Source organism: Hemiscyllium ocellatum, chromosome 17 (genome assembly GCF_020745735.1).
Source record: "Hemiscyllium ocellatum isolate sHemOce1 chromosome 17, sHemOce1.pat.X.cur, whole genome shotgun sequence".
NCBI classification, from domain to species: Eukaryota; Metazoa; Chordata; class Chondrichthyes; order Orectolobiformes; family Hemiscylliidae; genus Hemiscyllium; species Hemiscyllium ocellatum.
In genome coordinates this window covers 39900339-39925257 of record NC_083417.1, presented here as the reverse complement: position 1 = coordinate 39925257, position 24919 = coordinate 39900339, and the positions used below count along the sequence as shown (strand labels likewise).

Here is a 24919-nt window from a genome sequence, read left to right as displayed (position 1 = left end):
GCATCCAGAACCTGAATATCTCCATTTAAGCATTCTGAGTTCATTAATTAGCTTCCAAGGAGTAGCTTTGAACTTTCCTTTGGCATGCACAGGGGACACTGTCTTGGATAGGTCTGGATTCAGCTGGCATGCATACTGGGGAGTCGTGAGGTCTCATACACAGGCTGGCCAATTCATTTAAAAGTAGGAATTCTTGTGCAATATTTTGCCATAGCTGCTTTGAGATATTTGTATTATCAATGGCAGCAGTAGAATCCTGAAAGGGATGCCAGCTTGCAGCAGGGAATGGCAGGGGAAGTCCTGGTGAACAGATGAGTAGTAATTGTGGGAGTGGAAATGTGTGCATGTTAGTCTGTTGCTAACTGGAGCAGCTTCAGCAGAGGGATTCTCCTGGTGAGGGTGGTGACAGAAAATGTGTGTTCTGGATATCACTAATCTCTGCAAATGCTCGATATATCTGAAAAGTTGACGCTGTTTATAGCTGCCTGTATGTGTCAGTCCAGGACACTTCTTGCTGCAAGGTCTTCATCAATGACAAGCCCGATCATAGTTGTCACTTGCCCTTTCAAAGAGCTCTTGCTTTCAGTGTTCTGCTTTTGGTTTACTCTTGGCGCTGTTGATTGGATAGGAGAATTTATTTTTTGGATGAACTGTTCAACCTCCTCGATTCCTGAAGAAGGGCTCATGCCCGAAACGTCGATTCTCCTGCTTCTTGGATGCTGCCTGACCTGCTGCGCTTTTCCAGCAACACCTTTTCAGCTCTTGATTGGATGCCAAACTTGTATCAAGAAGGCATTTAGGGCCTTTTCTGAATAGAAGGAAGAAAAGCAACAAGGCCAAAGTTGATTAGCCACAACAGTACATTCTTGATCTTAGTTGCTTCATTCAGGACAGAAGGGCAGAAACCAATGTTGCTATTTGCGCTGTGGATTTACCGAACATGTTTGGTCGGATCAACGAGGTTTGTGAAGTCTGCTGTCGTTTTTTGAGAAGATTTTGTTGAAGTAGGTAACAAGAAGATAAATGTGTATGCTTAATCCATTTGACCAGCAGCAGTCACAAATAAATGTGGAAGTTCTTATCTTTTGAAGTTTGAAACACAGAAGGAAAGGAAATTCAGCTGAGGTGAAGAATGGTGTGGACTTGTTGGGCCGAAAAGCCTGTTTCCATACTGTAGGGAATCCAATTTTTAAAAAAAACTAATCAATATCATGTTATGGAACCTGAAGAGGATCATACACTAGTTCAATCACAAATGAACACAAGTGAAGTGTCAGAGATTTCTAAACAATCAGGTAACCACAATATTCAAGAAGCCTTGGACTGTGGAGTTAGAAATTGATCTTGACTGAGGCCACATAGTTTCAACAGATTCATAAACATTCAAGCTTCAGGAAGTTGTACTTGAATAGTACTCTACTCTACAAGCTTCAGTAGTACTCTACTTGTATTAGCAGAAATCAGCTGTATGCAATGCATCCTTATAATAGTTTTAAGAACTTCAAGATGAACTTGATGCATTCACAGGAAACTTCAAACCTAAAACAGCTAATCAAGAGGTAATTAAACAGTGATCTATTTCATAATGATATCAGATGAGATGGGAGCTGAATCTTGATTTTATTTATTATTGTCACGTAATTAAGTATGGTGAAAGGTTTGTTTTGTGCAATACGCACATCATAACCTAGAAAGATCATAGGGTGATCGAACAAGGTGACGAATACAAAGTTACAATTGCAAAGAAGGTCAACTGGAGATTTGAGAGATCCATTCAGGAATCTAATAAGTGGGGAAGAAGCTGTTCTTGAACCTGTTGGTACATGTGTTTAAGCTTTTGTATGCTCTGCCTTACAGAAGAGGTTGGAAGAGATTGTAGCTGGGGTGAGAGCAGCTTTTGTTGTTGGCTGCCTTTCTGAGAAATTGAAGTCATTGGAGTCACTGGATGGAAGGTTGGCTTACATGGTCCTCTGGGCTGTGTTCACCACTTTGAGTAGTTTCTTGTGGTCCTGGGCAGAGCAGTTGCCGTACTAAGCCATGGTGCATCCAGACAGGATGATGCATCTATAAAAGTTGGTGAGGATGCTAAATGTCCTTAGTCTCCTGAGGAGGAAGAGGCAGCATTGTCCCTTCTTGGCCATTGCATCAATGTTGGTGGACCAGGACAGATTGTTGTTGATGATCATCACTCCTAGGAACTTGATGCTCTTGACTATCTTCACCTCATCACCATTGATATAGCTCGGCGCATGCCCCCCTCCTTTCTTCACGAAATCGATGATCAGCTTCTTAATTTTGCTGCCACTGTGGGAGAGAATGTTAACTTTACACCATGCTACCAAACACACACTCTCTTTCATGTATTCTGTCTCATCTATAGTGTTCCAGAGATGTCTTTTCTTACATTTCTTGCACATGGTTATGCTCAATGAAGAGTTATTGATGTTTACCAACATGAATGTGTACAGCTTTCTATCACCAACATGACCATAATTGGACATTACTATCCACAACACTTTTTACTTTGCATGCTTAAAAGATGCAATATTTACTTTTTTATGCAATCCTTCCCCACCTAGTCCCTAAACAATGTTTTCAGATGAAACAACAATTGCTTTGTATTTCCTTCAGCTTTAGTATACATGTGGTTTCCTTGATATTTGTGAAGGCAAACACAGCTTGGTGACCACTTTGTGCAATCATTCAGACCATAATCATGACCGAGTTTCTAGCTACTTGTTGTTTTAATTCTCAGCCCAATTTTGTCCTTTGCCTCCTACTTATGAACAATGGAGCTCAACGTAAGCTAGAGGAACTGCATCTCCTTTCCATTAGACACTTCATGATATGATATTAAGTCTAGAAACGTATTCAGCAATTTCAGATCCCTTTTTCTCAGATGTCTCTTGGTCCCTATGAAGCACTGAAAATGTCACCTAGACAAGGGACAAAATGCTACAAATCAACTTCCCAGCTTTGTGAACGTACCCACAACTACGATCTGTACTTTTTGCAACCTTCTGCCTAAGTTTGTAGAAATACAGGTAGCCATTTTAAATTTGGCAGATTGTGTGCTTCCATTGTAAAATCTGCCTAGTTTTATCCCCTTGAAGCTGCAGTTACAAGAAAGTGATTTACGTTTATGTTTTATTATCAAGTGTACTGCCATTCCCAACAACATCTGAGGTACAAAAATAGAAAAATAAAGTAATAAGTTCATCAGTACAGTTCTTTTTAGTATAAAGTAGAAAAATAAAGAAATAGTTAGAAGTGCAGATTAGATGTGAATATTGACCCTCAGCTTGGTGAATTGTGCATGGAGGCTGTCAAATTCCCAGCCAATACATCTATTCTTCTCTATGTGGAAACGATCTTTGAAGTATTGTATTCACTGGATGACTGCTTGAAAGGACATGACAATTGTCTAGGAATCATAAGGCAAGTTTTACATTTGAGTATGTCCTTTATAAGAGCTCGTCAATTGATTCCATATTGAAAAAGCATTTTTATATGCCGTCCATACTTTTCTGTTTAATTCAGCTGATTTGCAGCAGGTATAGTTCCATCTCAGGACTTTTGCCAGCGTAAAATATATCCTTTTATGTCTTGTCTTGCTTGTCTGTCACCCACTAAGTGCATTGGTTTTATACCCAAGAACGATAAATTCATAAATTAATTTTATGTAACATACTCCTATCTTTTTTGACTAAAATTAGCAATTTGCATTAATTAAGAACTTGTGTAGAAATTCACATTCAATCAAAATTTTTTCAGACATCTTGTATGCAAAGCTGCTGATGTTTAAAATAATTTGGTTAAATTCATATTAAACTTATAAAAACAAAATAATTTTAATTACTATGGTCTCCTGGATGAGATTATCTATTCTACCTCAATGTGTCCCTGTCACAAAAAGTAGTCTCCTACTCCATCGGTATAAATATCCACTCCCCCAAACAGCTACCAATACTCAGCCTGTCTATCATTTTGTTCTGGCAGCAGTAATCTTAAGCAAAATTGCTTAAGAGATACTAGAGTTTTGCAGCAAGTATGCTTCAAAAAGGCAACACAATTCTGTGTTAATTAAACTGAAAATGAGGTCATACGTTGAGTTTGTTGTATTTTTGAAAAGTGAACTGTTTATAATTTCAGGTGACTGATGTGGAGACTTCAAGCCACAAGGCTGTGGTAAAGTTAAGCGAGCCATTCCTTTATGAGTCTGAAACCTATCCTCTTGATGCAGAAGCAATGGAAAGTTTTCTTGAGGCAAAAAAGCACTTGGTGCCATTGCAAGAACTATACGTGGTGAACGATGAGTCAGGAGAGTTTGACCAAACTGCTCTTGCCGTCGAGCATCTTCGGTAATAAATTTGATAATAGACTGTTTTTTGACCTTTCCTAAAATCATGAAAGAATTCAGCCCAATGAATATGTTTGATAACTTTCTTTTTGTTTGCGTTGTTACCACTAAACTATTAGACATAAACTGTAGTTTTTTGATCTGGAACACAGGCACGATTTTAATTTGTTTGAGTATTAGTTCAGTTATGAAGCATGGTTCTTTAAGGATGCAGGAAGCAAAAATCAAACAGCAGAATGAAAACCTGGTGCTCTAGTAGAGGCAGGGTTGAAACTGAGAAAGTGGACAGATAAGCATGCCGGTATGATCTTATCCTTTCCTTGATTTTAAAATGCCACAATGAGATATTTTGGCATCCTATGGCAGTGATACTAGTATTTATCTGCATTAAATCAGGAAGATTTCACATCCTTCATTTAAAAAAACTTTTAATTAACAAAATAAGTGATTGGATTCAGACGCTCATATAAACTCACTTTCTACAAGTTTTCTATAAATAGAAAAATAATTTTTCAAGGCTAGTGAAGTATTCTGCAGTCGTTATGAAGCTAGTATGCTATTTAAGAATCTAACTAAACCTCATTCTACAAAGTTTTGGGTTGCATTCTGGTCAGCACACTGCATCAACAATGCATCCTTTGGAAAAGTGTAGAATCACAAGTAGAACCTCTACATTTCCACTTTATTCAACTTATGTGCAAACTCCAGAAAATGCAATAAATTCCAATGGGGGTACTGACCGGTTTGGTGCTTTATCAGTCTACTGCTTAGTCCCAGTATTCAGGCCAAAACGTAAAACTGATAATTTATGCTGCAAATGGTCTTTATTGCATTGGTGCCCTGTAAAAATTGAAGTTTCTGTTCAGTTCTACATTGCGGAAGTAGTAACTTAAAGATGTGGAACATTATTGATTATGTTATTTATTTTATAAAATTGCATCGAGTGGATGAAGCTTGTTAATGCATTTTCCAAGTTCTCAACTCTAAATAAATGCAGGGCTTAAAATAGCTAATTGATTTGTAACTTTCATTTTACAATGGCTTTTATTTGGTTTTTGATATGTTAGAAACGATCGATCAATTCAAAGCAGGTGCACCAGCTTTTCTGTTAAACTTGTTCAAAGCAGAAGTGTCACGACTGAAGAAAACTTAATCATAAAGCTTTTTCCTAGAACCTTTCCAAAGCTCCTTTATCCAATACTTAGTTGAGTCTTTGATTTTACAGGCTGCTATAAATGATAAATTGTACGTTTTCAGTACTTCTCTGATACAAATAAATTCATTTGTATGTTTTGCTATTTATTGCCATTGGTTACAGTTAGTATAAATTGCTTGACATTCATGTTTTGTAGATTTTTCTTTCTTCACATTTGGAGAAGATGGGATGAAGATGATGAAGATGATTTTGATTATTTTGTCAGATGTTGTGAACCAAGATTAAAACTGTTAGTATGACTTGCCAAGGTTTGACACAGTCAAATGTTGAACATTTTCAGAATATTTAGAATTCATTCAGAATTTCTAGAGTTAATGTAATTTTTCATTACTCGGGTGATGAATTTAGTAGTGTTTCCTAGAAATGCAGTGACACTTCTGTAAGGCCTGCCATTGAATTAGCGGAAATAATAAGCTAACTATGTTTAAATATGTAAATCTCTGCATGTTCGATAACTTCCCTTCTGTCCTGATATCAACATGTCAGAATATCATGATGTCAGAAAATAGCCTTATGAACTTTTAAAACCGCAGCTGTAGTGGTCAGTTAAAAGCATGGAGCAAATTTTAAAGACACAGTTGACATAAACATTCTGTAGAAATTCCATGCATTACTTATTTTAAATTATATAATGAGATGAAGTGCATAAATGTTTAAGACCAAAAATTGCTGGAAATAGTCAGCAAGTCATGAACCTGAAATGTTAACTTGGTTTCTCTCTCAGTAGATGGTGCCTGATCTGCTGAGTATTTCCAGCATCATTTAATTTCAGATCTCTCAAATCCACAGTACTTTGCTTTTGCATTTTTAAAATATTACTGGTAGCTACATTCCCATTAATTTTGGTGTCATCTGCATAACTGCTGTGCACAAATCACCAGAACTGCAAGTTAGCGTGAATGTTGCTGATAGCCCTTGTCTGCTTCATGTTTCAAATCTTATTCAATTTTAATTAAATTGCAACTGTCAATGAAATTAGACGCTCCAGAGAATTGTCACCAAATGAATTTTATAACTGAATTCAATCATTTATGAAATCTTCCTCAACTTTTAGCCTAATTCTCATCCTGCCCAAGGCTGGCTGTAATTCTTTGAGCACTGAAAATAATGTGAAATAATGAGATAGCAGTATTTGATTCATGACACTAGATGGTGCTCTAAGCAAACTGAAATTTGATCTTGGCTTAACAAGAGTACTAAATTGGTTTAAATGTGAATTGAACTGGATAATTTATCGACGATTGGATTGCGATAATGTTCTAGAATGCAAAATTGTTTCTTGATGCAGATTTGTTCACTGAGTTGGAAGGTTCGTTTTCAGACGTTTTGTCACCATACTAGGTAACATCATCAATGAGCCTCCGGATGAAGCACTGGTGGTATGACCCGCTTTCTATTTGTGTTTAGGTTTCCTTGGGTAGGTGATGTTATTTCCTGTTCTTTTTCTCAGGGAGTGGTAGATGGGGTCTAGCTCGACGTGTTTGTTGATAAGAGGTCCAGTTGGAATGCCATGCTTCTAGGATTTCTCGCGTGTACCTCTGTTGACTTGTCCTAGGATGGATGCGCTGTCCCAGCCAAAATGGTGTACTTACAGACAGATGAGGAAGGACACCACTTTGACTGGGACAGCGCATCCATCCTCAGATAAGCCAAACAAAGATGCACGAGAATTCCAAGAATCATGGCATTGCAACTGGAACTCTTGTCAACAAACGCATCGAGTTAGACCCCATCTATCACCACCTGAGAAAAAGAATAGGAAATGACATCACCTACCCAAGGAAATCTAAACATATAAATAGAAAGTGGGCCGCACCACCAGTGCTTCATCTGGAGGCTCACTGATGATGTTACCCCATATGGTAATAAACGTCTGAAAACGAATCTTCTAGCTCAGTGAGCAAACTTACATCTAGAACCTCAAATCTTCTCAACTCGCTAAAAATAGTTTCTCATTCTCTAATAATTCTTCCCCCTCTGTTGAAAGCTTTCATTTCTTGTTGGGATGTGTTCTCTTAATATTTTGCCCTTTTTTTAAATGTGTTAGAGCTGTGGTATATTGACAGGCAATTTCCCTGTGGAGGGACAAGGTGGACAAGTTTGATCCTGTCATTGGCCAGTATTCAATAGCAGTTCCTGGGTAGCAGTTTGGTTTATAGCTCCTGTATATATGAGTCCTTTCCACAGTGGTTCTGAGGTTAATCATTATGCTCCCCTAACTGCTCTGACAAAAGTTGGCGAACTGAATGGACTGAAGATTGGATTTTTTATTTATCTATATGGATTATGGAATGGTGATTTATTTTTAAGCAGTGCTGTGGAAGTTGACACCTGAATGTAGATTTTGACCAATGAAACATAGAACCCTTCATCAAATTAAGAAGTGTTGGATTCATATTTTAATTTTCACTTAACTAATTAGGTTTCAGACATTACACCAGAATTGGGACTGAATGAATCCATATCCTGAAATATTTTCATGCTGTCAAAATCATCCATAATTGCCATAAACAAATTGGAATACGAGTTCAACAGTACCTTTATAAATCGTATAAAGGGGAGTGCAACTGTGCTGGTTATGAAATTAATGCTATGCTTTTATTGGAGAAAGCATCCAATTTTGTTTTTATATTCAGGTACTATGATATTCTTGAAGATCGTGTTCCTGCTGATCTTGTTGCTGAATATAATCGGCTGTTAACGCAGTGTGAGGAGACTTATAAAGAATTTGTAAAAGTGAGAGAAAATATATCTATTAGTGATTCAGCGGCAGAATCTGAACTGAATAATGTTTCCATGGTGGAAGGAGTTAAACTTTGTGAACAATTGGAGAAGCTTAAATATAAACTTCGAATAATGGAGGCCCCACTTTATAGGTAATTGATACTTGGTTTCACTTCTGTTTACAACCAATGCCTTGCACCTTTCCTGTTATATATTAAAATTAATGGAAGATTACATTTGTTATAAATCAGCTATTTACTTTCTTTTTAACCACAATTCAATACTTTTATAGCAAAGGGCTAGTTTTTGCAGCCATTAAGTGAAGCAGCAGGACATGCCACAACCTGTAAGAAAGTTTGCTGACAAAGATTTAGCACTGGTGCAGTCATTCCCTTTCCAGATGATGGTTTAAATCTGATGCTAAATACGTTGGAGCTCCAGGTTTACAGTAAGCAAACAATCATTTGGCATATTCTCAGACGGCAAATCTGGAATTTTAAAAACATTTCATCCTTCACTTAATTTAAATTGCCGTACAAAATAAATGATTGGATTTAGAAGCTAAAACACCCATGTAAACTTTAAAAGAATTAATAAAAATACGTAGAAATTTTATTCCTCATTGAGAAATTATTTACTGCCAGTATAAACTTAACGATTTCTATTTGCAAGGATATTGAGTGGTCATTTTGAAGTTAGTATGCAGTTAATACCCCAGTTGTAGTTCATTAAACAAGGTGTAACTTTTTCAAATGATTTTGTAGTTAGACTGTGTTATAGTGAAATTTTTCATGTTGATTGCTGAGAGATTCCAGACCTCAAATGCAGAGTTTCTTTTGTGATGATACACTCTCCGCTTTATGAATGACTGCTGCTCCAGTAACTCGCATGAAGTTAAAAAGCAACCCACTTGATTGGCACCCATCCATCACCATAAACATTTATTTCCACCACCATTGTTACACTTTGGCAGTATTTGCAAAATGCATTGTAGCAACATCCCAAGGCTGCTCCCATAGCATTTGTCAAAACTGTGACCTCTATCATTCAGAAGAGTGGCACCAGATGCAAAGAAACATCATCACCTACAAGTTTCCTTCTAAGTCTGTCATTCTGACTTTAAAACATTTTGTTGTTCCTACACGTTCCCCCTCTTTGATAGTACTGAGTGTACCTATATCATATGGATAGCAATAGTTTTAAGAAGCTAACTCACCAACACTATTTCGAGGGCTTTAGAAATGATTAGTTACATCCACAGCCGTGGATAAACCAAAAAAAATCTATATCCGTGCATGTGCAGTTTCCTGAAATTATCGGTTTTTCTGTATTCATGATGTCAAGGCTGATAGTTTCACCACTTACCGTCATGAGATTTAGACTTTTCCTTTGGATACATCTGGTACCATATGGATTTGTTTAAATAGAACAGGTATATAGACATGTATTCTGTAGAGAGTGTGGCTTAAAACATAAGTCTGAAGTGATCTTCGATTTCAATACTTTAAAATGCATGGAGCATCTTTTTTGCTCTGAGTCATTTAAGGTTAGCATTCATTGCCCATTTTTTAATTGCACCTGAGAAAGTGGTAAATTGCCTTTTTGAAAAGATCAATGAGAACCTCTATATTCAGTGATGGCAATGAATTCGAACATCAAGCAAAAATGATCAGATTCTTTCTTGTTGGAGATGGATATTTGTGTCTTACTAGTTACTTTCTACTGACTAAATTTTGTCTGCTTTGTGTTGCATGTGAGCACGAATTGCTTCATTGTTTGAGGAGCTGTGATTTGAACTGAACACTAACGGTAGACATCTCTATTTGAGAATATAATAGGGGAAAGTGTCATTGCAACAGCTGAAGTTCAGTGGGATTAAAATATTACCTGGTGGATCTCCTATGTTACTGTCCTGGACTGAGATGATTTACGATTGGGAGAAATTTAGTTACATTTATTTTAAAAATCTGAAACTCTAATCCTAACTATGAGCATCAATAACTTTTAAAAACATTATTTTTTAGGTATGTGCTATGTCAGGATGGCTATGGATTTCCAGCAAAGCAGGCTAAAGGACTTCGTCCTTCAGGTGAAAATGTTATTCATGTAGTTTCAAATTCTATGACCATCACTCTGCTACAATCTCTGCTGAGGGAGAAACTAAACCCGGACTGTGTTACTCAGGAGCATGTGCTTAAGGTAATGATTCTTAAGACATCAACGTGTGAAATATTAGTTAACTAAAGCCATTACTTTCAGTTCTTAACACAATCAGAACTATCAGAATGAGGATTGTAGAGTGGACCAATTTGTAATCATTTTGCAAAATGTTTTGGCATGATGAAAGATTAGCTATTGTATTCACAGACTTAATTCCTTTTAGATGTGCAGTGGCTTGTTACTGTGCATGATGCTTGTGTTGAGTAATCGCTGTGCTTGTTCAGTGAGGTCTAACCTTTGCTAGGGCAGGGTGATCCTCTTTTTTTTTAAACAAAGCATTGCACTCCATGGATCAACTGAAACCTTAGAATGAGTTGATTGGATTTGTGTTTTAACATGTGAAAAGGGTATTTCTGATAATGTGTCCTACAATGGAATGTCAACTAGATTTTGAGCTTTGTGTAATTGAATTCAACCTGCAAATTTCTGGTTAATGCTCCAAAAGGAGCTAATCTGATTGAGATTTGTGGTGGCTATTCTCTAGTTTTCATGTAAGCGTTTGCGATATAAAATTTGTTAATGTGGCATCATATCAAGACAGTTTAAGATGTAGGAAACCTTCGTGTTAAAACTAGCACTGTTTCTAAACTTGAACCTGACAATTATTTTCCAGGAAATATGCAGTTAACTCTTTGCATGAAATATTTGACAAGCTTTCAATGAAGGTTCCTTTGATCATTATTTGGAATTATATAATTCAGGGGATATGTGCAAATTAGAGCTGAAAATGTGTTGTTGGAAAAGCGCAGCAGGTCAGGCAGCATCCAAGGACCAGGAGAGTCGACGTTTCGGGCATGAGCCCTTCTTCAGGAATGAGGAAAGTGTGTCCAGCAGGCTAAGATAAAATGTAGGGAGGAGGGACTTGGGAGAGGGGTGTTGGAAATGTGATAGGTGGAAGGAGGTCAGAGTGGGGGTGGGGGCAGAGAGGTCAGGAAGAAGATTGCAGGTTAGGAAGGCGGTGCAAATTAGACTTGGAATGGTTAACATTGAAATGAAGTAGTGTACAATTATGGTCATTTTTTCAACTCGAGTCCGAAGATTTTCCTCTACAAGAAGTTATTTTACATGAAATGTTTATCTTTAAAGTAGGAACAAATGTTTTATTTAGCTACTTTTTGTTTTAGTTTCACAGTGATCCACTTCTAGCAGTAAATGCCTGCTTTGAAGGAGATGTTGTTGTTATCTGTCCTGGCCATTACTATGTGAATGGCTACTTCAGCATTGCTGATTCCATTCGAGTTGAAGGTAGGTACTTTAGGGCAAAATGTATATTTTACATCATTTATGCCTGCTTTCTTATCTGTAAACTTGGTGAAGGGTGATCTATCAATGCAAGGCTCCATTTACCAACTATTTTTAATCTAGTGGTATATGTTTATAAACAACTTTATGAATTATTCATTTCTTTGCTTATCAAATGAAAATTCAGGATGCTATAGAATAGAGTTCTGAAGATGCAAAAGAATTGTAATATATCGTACTTTGTTAAATCTCTTGCCAACTGTCTGATAGTAATTCATTTGAAATGCTCAAGTTTATATTTTTGCTACTTTCATTCAACAACCACAATCAAATATGAGTAATATTGAGAGGGTAGAAATTAGAGACAGAAGTACTAATTATTGCTGGCCGAAGTTAGAAGAAGCAGAGCAATGAATTTGGAGCCAACATGCATGTGACTGTACAATGAGATGGAGTTTTAATTAAAATAATCAAACCATGAGGGAAAGGGAAAGCATAAATTCTTTCAGTTGGATTTTGAAAATTGAAATAAAGAGCAGAACTTTGGAAAGAAAAAATGTGAGAGCTCCTGTCTGAACTTATGATTGGGAATGGTACATGTTGGGCAACTGAAGAGAGTTAATGATGGTTTTTCTGTTGGGTTATGAAGTTTAGGGATCTGCTGGAAACTCTATTCTGGTATTTAACATTCTTTAACTTTCCATACACGCACACACTCTTAAATTTTGTATTTTTCGTGAACGTTAGTCATAAACATAAGTATGAAGAAATTATGTGTGTGTATAGAATTTTGATTAGACTACATTTTGTGATCCGTTCTGGGCTCCATGTTGTAAAAAAAAATAAGTTTAGGGGGCAAGGAAGGACCTGAAGAGGATGTTTAGCCCGGTTGTTGAGAGAAAAGGAGCAAAGTGACTTAGAGTTTTGAAATATTAGATTTAAGGAATATTGTGATCTGCAGAGGATTTAGACTTCCACCACTTTGTTACTGTAGAAATTGAAATCATTTTGTGCATTGCCTGGTAGAGACTGTTAATATCCTACAAGTCTGCAGCTTATTGTCCACAAAATCATTATATGCTTTCTTCCTCTGACTAGGGTATGGGCTTCCTGATGACGTTGTACTGGAAAAGGAAGGTAAAGGAGATACCTTTGTTGCTTGCACCGCCGGTTGTTTAAAAATATCCAATTTGAAACTTATTCAGCATGGTGCTACAGAGGGTATTCTATGTAAGTACAATATGTAAGTCTGCTACACTGGCAAAGATACAGAAACCTGTGAGCATGAGATTTTCAAATCTTTAAATTCCTATGCTTTTATAAATTTTGATCAATTATTGTTAGAAACCACTTTACTACAATCCTGCTTAGTTATACATTGTTTATTTGTCATGCCTTCTTGTACTTTACTATAAATTTCTCTGTTCTCATGCCTTCAGTACCTTGACATACACCAGGTTGATAGTGCAAGTATTTTCTTTTGTACACAAACTCATCTCAATGGTGCTTTAAATGTATATTATCTCCATAGTATATAAATAAGTGCTAGACAGTGAGTATATTTGGTGATCTCTGTTGTTTATCCATGCTGTCCACATATTTCAGAAGGTCAGTTATGCAGTAGCAATAAAGAATACAACTAGTATAAACCGAACAGGCATCTTCTGTCCAATCTGAAGCAGTGTCAGTATAGCAAGGATTCAGCTGCGATCTGAGAACGGCTGTGTAAATATAAAGGAGATTGAATTAAGGCTGTTGTACTGCAGTGATTGCGTCCATCTCTGGGCCAGAAGATCCAGCTTCAAGTTACAGAATGTACAAGCACATGGATTAAAAAATACTTTTTAAAAAAAAAACATTTGAAGGGGTGGGTAAGTTGAGAATCCTTGCAAGTCTGTGCCTGCACTTTGCCAAGCTGGCCATTGGTAGGTCGAGTTGCAGGCTATTAGTGTTTGCAAGATCCAACTGCCTACCCCTCTTCTATTGTTAAATCTGTAAGTGTGTGTCCCTGGAGATGGGAATATTTGGTGCCCATAGGCATTCTTAAAGCCTTCCACAATGTTTGGCATCCTAGGAGTTGAGGTGCATTAACTCTTCCCAAGATATCACTTCAACTTTAATTTTAAGTTTTTCTTTAAAATTTTGGTCAGTTACAGTGCTGTTTCAAGGGACTATCACTAATCAATTTTATTCAATTGGGATAATCTAGTTATAAACTCCTGTTCCTTTATAGAAAGACATTTGATAAAATTGCGTGATTGAGTTAGGAGCTGTGTGCTGGTGATGTTTTATTTGAAGTAAACATAAGACAGAGTCAACCTTTACTCAATCATCCTACAGGCTATCTGAAATCCAGTGCTCATCAATGTCCAATTAATTAAACAAGACCTGGACCCCAGTCCCTAACAATAGAAGCCGATGCGCCACTTGCCTCCTTAATTGCTTGCTGTGCCAGTATCCTAACTTTGATGTACTTGTACAGGGAACAAAGTTACAATGAACATCCATAATTAAAAGTTTTGCAACTTCAAAAAATTATTTTCTATTATTGGAAAGCAAATAACTCCTGCATGCGCTATCTACCTTGTTGCAGACTCATTTAACTTGTTCATATATGTATACTTTATATGGTGGCCAGTCTTTGGAGAGTTAGGAGATTATTATTGCAAAATTCCTGATAGCTGATCTGCCCTTATACTCATTGTGGATATTGGCTAGAAATACAACCAAAATGTTGTTGATTAGGGATTCTGCAATGATAATGCAATCTGCGATAATTAGACATTTTTTGTTTTGGAGGTGGCCATGTCTCTGGCATAGTTAAACATTTGTCCTTCTTCAATATTCCCAATTCTTTAAATGAAAATTACCAACGTTTGAGCTTATGACTAATGGGTATTCATAAAAACAATCAGTTTCTATTATTGAAAAGCATTACATTTTTGCCTGAATTAAATTTAGATTTTAAAACTCAAACTTTTTCATATAAACCATACCAGAGAGTTTTCACTATTGATTTACTGTTTATTGGTTTGCAAAGCAGTGCAATGCTCACTGTGGTTCAATTCCCCTCACTGCCCGAGGTTACCATGATGGATTCTCCTTCTCAATCTCTCCCTTCACCTGATGTATGGGTGCCCTCCGGTTAAATCACCAGTAGTCTTTGTCTCCTTAATGAGAGAGCAACCCTATGGTCTGGTAAGGTGACACAATGTAAGTGCTGATTATTCATAGTATTAACAATTTCCTCTTTAATTTTTAAGTACCCAAATAATGAGAGAGACTCCGAGAACAATCAGGTTACAAAGTTTTTAGTGTGCTCAGTAATTTGGGCATTGATTAATGGTTTTGCGTGGAGAGATAATCAAACAACTTTGTACTTGGCAGCTGACACAAAAGTATCCTTGCTGACCACTTATCTTGGGTGATTATAGCACTTGAGAACCAAAGCTCTATCAGCCACCAGTACATGAACAACTTGTATGGTTATATTGTTGTTTATAGAGTCATGCCAATTATTATTGTTCATACATAATATTGCAATAAATTGCTGTACTGATAATTGCTTTCTTAGAAAATAAATTCAGCATGCATTAGTAGACAATTACAAGTATCTTATCACGTCTTTTATCCCTAAGATCTTTGTTTTTGTATATCATTCTGTATATATGGACATATTCGTGAGAATTCATTGTGCTGTGTTCTGAAGTATTGATGTCAAAGTTAGATGTGCAGAGGTGATTTTCAGGTATACGTATAGTGTTGAGGGTTGATTACCATTTCCATCTGTTCAGATGTGTTCCCATGTGTTCAAATAAAACCTACATATTAGATGAAAATAAATAATTTGCAGAGTTATAGGTAAAATGCTGGGTTATGAGATGAGAGCAGACAGCTTTTATCAAAGAGCCAACAGAGGCATGATATTCTAAGGTTCTATTATTCTACAAGATGACTTTCTTTTTTCCTGACCAACACATCAAAAATTAACACTTACTTTGGGTGTCAGGTTATTGCATTTAGGCTCAAATTAAGTCTATAACATTAAGTTTTGAAAATTAAATATTGGAAGAGCATCTGTCTTGTTTTTGTACAATCTTTGCTGCATGCTTAGGATCTAAATTTTTCTGCTGACAAGTTATGAATTTTTTTTCATTAGTCTAATTTGTTTTATAAACAAACTAACTTCAAACAGTCACTGCTGTCTAATCAATTATTTGTTCCTTTATTTAGCCAATGGAATAAAATGGGAAAACATGTTCCATTCTTTTGATTACATTTTTAAAAACTCTTTTAGGTATTCGTAAGGGTCAGGTTATTCTGGAGAATTGTGTATTCCAGTGTGACACTACAGGAGTTGTGTTGAGAACCACAGCAAAATTACACATGAAAAATTGTGACCTGTATGGAGCAAAGGTATAGTTAATGCCACATCTGCAGAACTACAAAAATACTGGAATGATGATCTCTTTTAATTTTATGGATTTTTTTTTGAGAAATGACATGCCAGAATGTCTAATTTAAGCATGACGGAAGAACACAATTTTGCTCTGAATTTGAGCTGAATCCATCAGTTTCCATAACAACCTAGTTTAAATTATATGCGAATACCATGTAATTGATCAGGATATATACTTTTTGTGCTTTTCCAAGAATTGTCTGCTTTTCCTTTTTAGCATACTTAGTTACACTGTTACACAAACTGGACATGATCTAAGAGGGTGTAGTCAACTTGCTGTGGCTAGTAAGATATATCCAGATGTGTTGTAGATAGATTTTCTTCCTTCCCTCTCGTTTGTATCATCAAATAATATAATTGTGAACTTTCCATTGGCTGTTATCAGAGCTGATGAATGCTAAGGAATAATATTGCCTTTTTTTTGGTATTAAAATTATATGGGATGACTTAAATATGTGAATTGTATTCTCGTGGCCATTTTTATTAAAGATTTGGTTTTAAAATATATGCATACTTTTCTAAGAAGTAGAGCCAGTCAGCAATTGGAGTTTACTTGCTTCTTGAAAATGCAATTAACATTGAATTTAATTAGTGTTGCTAAGTGAGAGGAAATACAGTGTAGATGATTGATATTTTTTCATCAATTAACAATCTAAGCTTTGAGTAGAGAAAAGATTAAAATGTTCTTTTCTGAGTTATTCTTAAAATGTACAGTGGAACTGTGTTTTGTCAATACTATTTCCCAGAAATTCTTTATCATGCAATGATGTTATGGTCTGTCCTTTGTTTTTATTTCATTTTTAATTACTTATATTATTGCCATAAGGTGTTACAGTACCAATACAGGACCATAAAATGACTAAAATGTAGGTATACTTAATTATCCCTGCTCTAGTTAAATTTGATCAAAGTAAAACATCACATAATTAATGTGACCCATTCATGCTCCATAAGAAATTCAGCACAACATTTGATCTGTTTTGTAGCCTATTCTTTGAATTGCTGATCAATAACCAATAGCAGATTAGCTTAAAATAGTTTCTTAATTTACGTCTAGATCCTAGTTGCTTTTAATTTATACTTTGGCAAGAACAAAAAAAAGTTTATTCCAGATGTGACATGTTTTGAATAGAAACAGAAATTGTCACAGCTTTCCTGAAGGCATTCAAAATGAACATTGACTAATTGATTTAACTGTGCAGTTTAAAGATGAGAGCACTTCAGGAAATATTCCTCAATAAGAGGCAAGTACCTTTGAAAAGACATGGTTTTATTTTCTCTGGGGTTGAATTATTGCGAAAGAAACCAGTTTTGTAACTGCATTGTGTATTTTGTGCTGAATATAATCTTTAATGTTGGTTACTTTAAAGAAATGCAATATAATATGTACTTTTCACTTGGTAAAGTATCAGAAGATATTTAATTTAAAATAGTAATTTTAATCTTTAATTTTTTTAGATAATGCTAAATTACATTGAGCAAAGTGCATGTCATTTTTTTTATGGCACTGTGTGAGTACCAGTGTATTTCTCAAGCTAGAATTTTTAATCTGTGAAGATCATCAAGTCCTTCGTGCCTGCCAATTCCATTCTTGGCTTAATTGCATACACAAGTATCCCACTCTTGATCATACTTTTTCCTCGGAGACAAAAAAAATCCATTCAGTATTACAGGAAATTCCTGAAAATCATAACATAACCAGGTCTATCTTGCAGCTTTACTTTTAAGTGGAAATATCATCTTTCCCTCTAACTATATTGTCATTCATTACACTTGTATGTTTTGGCAGCTTCTTCCAGGATAAACAAAAAGGATTAAATTTCTGATGATTATTGCGTTTCCTGGGAAAAATCTTAAGACCGTTTTTCTAGCTATAGATATCAGCTTGATACATGCAAGTTGCACAAACATTACTGACTGACTAACTCAGTAATGATTTTCAATGAAGAAATAATCATAATGTGTTTGACATGATGAAACTGAACACTTAAGTCAGCAGTAATGAAAGCTCTCATGCAAAACATAACTTCCAAAGAAAGATTTAAGTTTAACCTTAAATTAGAGGGACATTTATTTAGCACATCTTTGCAGAGGTACTAAAATTGAAGGATTGTCCCAGAAAAATAAGTATTGCTTTATCAAGCCACAAAGCATTAATCATGATCCTGTGAACAGTATCTTTTGAAATAATTAAGATCATTTGTACTTTACAGATTTTCACAAGAAATCACCATTTAACCATAGGTTGTCACAAAAATACTTTGGCTCCTGGCATCATTATTTTTGTCCATAAAGCGAACTACTTTCTATCTAATTTTAATAACCATGTAGGAGGGAATGGGTATGTTTGAAATTATAAATGAAAAGTCTTTGTGGGCCCCAATTCTATTTGGCACAGCCTAATTACTAGATTTTCTTTTCAGGTTTTTTGAATCTGAGAAGCCTGAGAGAAATTCTGGAAATTTACAGCAGTTCTTCCCCTTCTAATTTAACTCTAGTAAAAACCAAATATTGAGAACATAGTTTTACTTCAATGGTTAGACGAAAGACCAAAAGCAGAATAGCACACAAGGTTATGGAAATATTTTTCTAACAAAATTAAACAAACAAAGAAGTTGGAAGATGTAAATGAGAATGAAGAAAATGAACCATTTAGCTAGCAATATTCATTGAGGCTGATGTATTTAGATGTCACAAAAATTGTGTAGTGAATCTTAAAGATCTAAACTTAGAAATTTGGGAAAATGAATGGCTGCAACCAGATCTTCAATGCACAATGTCGGAAGTCTCTTATTGTTTTGAAAATATCTTTCTTGAGAGAGGATTAAGGGGGGGGAAAACACTGATCTGCACGGAAGATTTACGAGGAAAAAGATTAAAATGTTGTGTTATTTAACAGGGGGCAGGACTTGAAATTTATCCAAGCAGCACATGTGAGTTGTTTGGAAATGACATACATCACTGCAAGGAGGGAATACGTATTAAGGTAAACCCAAATGCATTTAAGAAAGTTAGTAACCCAACAAGAGCAGCTTTCATTTATGTAATGCCTTCTTTGGAAAATAAATTGCAATGTAATTCTTGAATAAGTAGATAAAACAAAAGCCGAGCCAACAAAGGTGGCCCAAAGTATCTGCAGCTTGTACATCATGGTCGTTTGCACGATGAAGGTAAAATCCAATTTGAGAATGTCCATAGGCTGGAGTGTAGTGATCCATGGATTGCTTTTATGGCATACATGATATGGAGGAGCTGGTGTTGGACTGGGGTGGAGAAAGTTTAAAAATTACAACACCAGGTTATAGTCCAACAGGTTTATTTGGAAAAACTAGCTTTCAGAGCATTGCTCCTTCATCAGCTACCTGATGAAGGAGCTAGTGCTTCCAAATAAACCTGTTGGACTATAACTTGGTGTTGTGTGATTTTTAACTTCTATGACATCAGTTATCCTGGTGTCAGTGACTGCCATGCCAATAATATCGAGCACTGTATCCTCCATGCATTGAAACCCCCATGCCTTTCTCTAATGCTTTGCTGATATTGCTTCCTGTTATGTGTCACTAGCTTTATTTGTGATGAACTTCATGTAAGTGAGATCCACTGCTGAACATACAACCATTGACATTTTTAATGCTAAACATGCGATATGCATGGAGATGATCTGGCAGGTAGCATAAAGGTTCATATGTCTGCATCATTTCCATTGGGTGTAGAGTAGCTACATTGCAATCTCTGTGACTGTTAGTTGATCTTTTGAATAATTTTGTGGAGGATGGAATAAGAGATGCTACCTATCCATATTGTGTTTGATTTAAAAAAAATTCACAATGAGTATGAAAGTGTCTTGGAACTAGTTGTAAATTTGCAATAGAATGCCATGTCATTTGTATTTGATATTTATTGCAGAATTTTATGGAGGAACTTTATGATGTACCAAAAATAACAATGATGAACAATCTGATTCATAACAATGAAGACTACGGTATCACAATGGCCAAATTTGCCATACCCTTACCAAAAAAGAAAATTTCCTCTGCAGTTGCAACACAAACAAGTAAGTGAAAATCTTGTAAATTGATTAACTTGTTTTGTCACTTGTGATCTGAATCAGAAAAAAGAAAAGTGCTGATGGAGTTAAATGATGGGAGGAAGTTCAAGTGGAATATAAGCACTGCCCTGGACCACTGCCATTTAATACTATGTAATTTGTACACTATCAATCTACAATGAATCATCTTTGTGCTATCAATGTGGAATATTTTTAAAGTATGACATGCATTTTATTACCAAGAAAATGTGGAAAAGTTGGAGGATTTCCCTTCTTTATATGTTCAGGAAAAGACCTGTTAGGTTTTCTGTTCATGCTCCATTCACACTCTGATTATGAAACAAGCCTGATCTAGGTACAGCAGTACTAAGATAATCTCTCAACTTAGACTGATAAATCATAAATAACATTCATATATTAATGCTAAGTAATGGCCATCTTGATGAAGGGAACTTGTCTACCATCTGTAAAATGAATCACACGCTTATAAACAATGGCTACCAAAAGCAGACGAGAGATCATTTTACTGTCTGATGCTATATTTGCACCCTCTCACCTTCATTCCAAACATGACTATATGTCACAAACAGCAGATGATTTAGTTTTGAACTTGAAGCACTCCAGTATTCCTCCCACCTGTTTGAAGAACATTCATTCACCTCTTTGCTTTCTCTTCACGTTTTGTAAACTTGCTATTGGATCTTGCACATATTGTGCTCCTGTGTATCTGCTGCCCTTGTCCTTCTAGATGAGTGCTCATGTGCTTGGAAGGTTCCATCTAAGGAGTTTTGATGAGTTAGTGCATCTTGTAGGTGAAACACACTTACCACTGTGTATTGGTGGGTATGAATTTTTAAAATGCAAGGCTGCCAGTCAAGTGGGCTGCATTGTCCTGGATGTTGTCGAGCTTTTTGCCGTTGAAACTGCACTCGTCCAGATGAGTTATTTGTTCCAGACTTGCTAGCCTCTGATATGCTCTTGTAGCCATTGTGTTCACTTGGCTCATTCAGTTCAGTTTCTGGGCAATGGTAAACTCCAAGATGTTGATTGTGGGTGGGGTCAGTAATTATAATATCATTGAACTTCAAGGGAGATAATTGATTCCCTCATCGGTAATGGTAATTTCCTCACCCTTGTGGCAAGAGTGTTTTACCCCTCAAACCTTTAACTAGCAAGCTTAATATATAGTACTCTGTCAAAACCATTTGAAAATACATGAGTACATTGACTGCACTACCTGCATATGAACTGCTTTGTCTTCTTCTCTCCATTCTGTTCCCTCATCAAAAAACTCAAATCTAGTTTTCCAACATTTATTTACTCTTAATAAATCTTTCTGTCTTGTTTCTTTGTGTATGTTTGCGAAAAAGGCTGTTAATTTTATTTCTTTGTGTCGAAATGGACAGGCCTGTAACTGAACAAGTGGTTGTATTTTGAATAAGGTTAAAAAATTTGCAATACTCCAGTTCTTTGACTCTATCTGCTATCTAAGGAGAATTTGAAGATTGTGGTCAGCACCTCTACAATCTCTAACCATTCTTTTTTTCCCCATCAATTGAGAATGTGTCCAAACTGGAAGGTGTATTCACTTTATGGGCTGCAGGCCTTTCAAGTTGTTACATTTTGTCTATTTTCTAAAATCTAATCCCAGCAGCCTGGCAACTTCCTTGTGTACAGTAGCTTTATTAATATCCTTTCCTTGATGGCTGCAGATGCAAATAACTCATTTAGTCTCCATCAATAAATATCCATTTTGGTCTATGTCAGTCTTTTTTGCTGTTAATATGCTTATTTGAAGATTTAGATTTACTTTTCTATTAGCTGCCAATCTGTACTTGTATTGACGGTTTGTCACCAATTGTTTTTCTTACCTCTTTGATTTTGCATTTGGCCTGACTCTCTGTATTTTCAAACTGATATTTGTCATATGGCCCTTGACTAGAACAGTATTTTAGGAACATCACAAGAGCTACAAGAGTATTGAGAAGATTTGTAGCTCAGGTTGACGATGGAGGTTTGCTCGCTGAACTGGAAGGTTCATATCCAGACAAGAAAATACAGCACCTTCTGGTTGGTGTGGACCATCATTATAATTCATTATCTGTGCCAAGCGCCTTTCACAAAGCAGTTGAGTGCTATTGTTGTTTTTCAACAATGGCATCTGTTGCCATTGCACTGTAATCGTGGGTTATAATGGTGGTCCACACAAACCAGAAGGTGCTGCATTTTCTTGTCTGGAAATTATTCTTCCAGCTCAGCGAGCAAACCTACGTCCAGCTACAAGAGTTTTAAGGTGGCTCTCCACTGTCTTTTGGGAGCACCAATGGCTAATGTTACCGTTACCTACACCTTAATATAAATATATATTTTAAACAAATTTGTCTCAATTGAGGGTTTACTGAGTTATTATGCAATCATAAATTATTCCATTACAATAGTACATGTTTACAGAATATTTGAGAGTTTGAAATTTTATTTCATTGTACTTTAGTGAGATTTTCCCCTTTTCCCCAATGCCAAGTTGTTTTTGTGGAAATTGTTTCTGGAAAAAAATCTACTTTTATCTGGAAAAATAGGTTGAAGTATTACTAAGGCAGTCTTAACAATGAAAGGCAGCTCAGTAAAATTGCATTAAATTAATATCATATTATTGAAAACAGAAAATTATGCCAAAACAAAAACAAAATTTGAATGTCTATCTCATGACTTTTTTAAAAACATTTTTTAGGTGATGCAGAACAAAAACAGAATCCACAGAACAGCATCGATGAAAATAATTCAGAGTTAAATTCTGACTCCTGTGAAATGCAAAATGTATCACCTTTATTAATTGAGTGTAGTTCTAACAAATGTGAACAAGCTGTGGCATTGAATCCTTCTGATGCTGCTGAATGTGATGAAGTTATAACAAATGAACTAATTTCTACTTCTGCAACAAAGAGGGAGCAATCCAGAAGCAGATTAAATGAGACGCTAGATGCTGGGATGATTGATATGATGTCACAGGAAATGTTTCTATCCATCGTCAGTAATCATTTTAAGAAAAATGGGAAAGGAAGCTTTGGAATTGTGTACTCCTAAATCCAATGTAAGATATAAACCCTTATGTATGAAATACATTTGTACATAATTTTTGAAGCAACTGTATAACAGCATTTTTCATCAGCTTAAAGTTGTGTATGTAAAATGGGAAAATCACAATGCTTGGCAAATGATAGGAAGAATTGATGAAATTTCTTTTTCGATAATTCTATCTTCTAAAGGTGTTCTCACTAGTTGGTGTATATAATCACGTTTGTCATTCATCCAACTCTGGACCTGTGTGTTCAAATGCATTGCAATTTTAGCTGATTTATTGCCAATGAATTGTGTGGTATTGATGATTTAAGAATACATTTTCCATAAACTACAGAAAGAGACTTAATTTGTTGCAATTCAATTAGCTGTATAAAATATAACATTTAAATGCAAGATATTTTGGGGTTGTGTGTAGTATTAATCATTTTTTCCATACCATTATTTGGAGCTATTGATTGTAAAGTATTAAACTATTGTGCTTATTTCAGGAATCTCTTACTTGGCACTGTTCTGCCTGTTCCTGATCTTTCCCACCCCCCACCCCAGCCCATCCGATTGTCCTGATATAATCAAGCAGTCAAGACTTAATGAAATATTTGCAGATACAATCTCTTATACATCTTCATTGATATTTCTCCATTTATTTGCATCATTATGTACGCTGAACTATATTCATTTCTGGTTTCATTTCAATCAGAACAGCTATCTTCAATGGAAAATAAATAACTCCCCATTATATATGAAAATGCTGCTTTAATGTACTTAATGCCAACACGCTTTGTTTGTTGAATTTAAACTTGATAATTTCACGAGATGAAATCATGTAACTTTGCATTAACATTGAACCTATAACCGTTTTGCAACATTTGAAGTTTTTTATTGAGAAGTAAAGTTGGGATAAATGTGCTAAATATTTATGCTATGTGTATCTGCAAATGGACCTTATTTAATTTGTATTGTTAATACAACTTTAACTTTCTTCAGCAGTAAATTTTCAATTTTTTTCAGGTCTTGCCACAGCCCTGTTGTAATTAATGATAAACTTTTATTGATTTCATTACTGAAGTCCTTATTCCGAGCAAAACTTAGTTACATTTTTAAATTAAATATCTAATTAATGTAAATTTGTTTACGTTAGTGTTTTTTTTGTGATGAACGTCACTTTAAATGTGAGTTTAACAGATCATTTAACATTTGATTAAAAACTGAAAGAATTGCATTGCTGGAAAAGTTCAGGTCTGGCAGCATCTGGAGAGATCAGAGTTCACCTTTTGGGTTACTCGACACAAAATGTTAACTCTGATATCTCTGCACAAATGCTGCCAAACCTGTTGAGCTTTTCCAGCAATTTCTATTTTTGTCTCATTAATATTTGAGGCTGTAATTTCAGGGTGGATGACTAGTTGCTATATCACATGAGTACATATAATCATTTCAAATACATTGTGTAGAATAAATGTGACATGAGAAGACTATATGTTATAAAACCTTTGGGCAATGTATGAATCAGATTTATTTATTGAACTTAGAGTTGAGAACTATAGAGGATGTAATCTTTTCTTCTGTTTCCAT

At 35.6% G+C, this 24919-nt stretch overlaps 1 protein-coding gene across 3 annotated transcripts in view; it reads left to right on the top strand.

Annotated features, from left to right (window-relative positions):
* Positions 1 to 24337, top strand: part of shcbp1 (SHC SH2-domain binding protein 1) — a 30845-nt gene extending 6508 nt beyond the window's left edge. Inside the window, exons 4-13 of one of the 3 annotated variants that reach the window (XM_060837690.1) lie at positions 4153 to 4361; positions 5713 to 5805; positions 8213 to 8452; positions 10325 to 10499; positions 11645 to 11765; positions 12861 to 12899; positions 16060 to 16178; positions 19121 to 19207; positions 20128 to 20275; positions 22998 to 24336. In XM_060837690.1, the coding sequence (XP_060693673.1) occupies positions 4153 to 4361; positions 5713 to 5805; positions 8213 to 8452; positions 10325 to 10499; positions 11645 to 11765; positions 12861 to 12899; positions 16060 to 16178; positions 19121 to 19207; positions 20128 to 20275; positions 22998 to 23350 (1584 nt within the window). In that variant the 3' untranslated portion in view covers positions 23351 to 24336. Of the gene's footprint in view, positions 1 to 4152; positions 4362 to 5712; positions 5806 to 8212; positions 8453 to 10324; positions 10500 to 11644; positions 11766 to 12860; positions 12993 to 16059; positions 16179 to 19120; positions 19208 to 20127; positions 20276 to 22997 lie in introns of all 3 variants that reach the window. The other 2 variants (XM_060837688.1, XM_060837689.1) reach the window with 2 other exon arrangements.
* Positions 24338 to 24919: the final 582 nt, after the last annotated feature.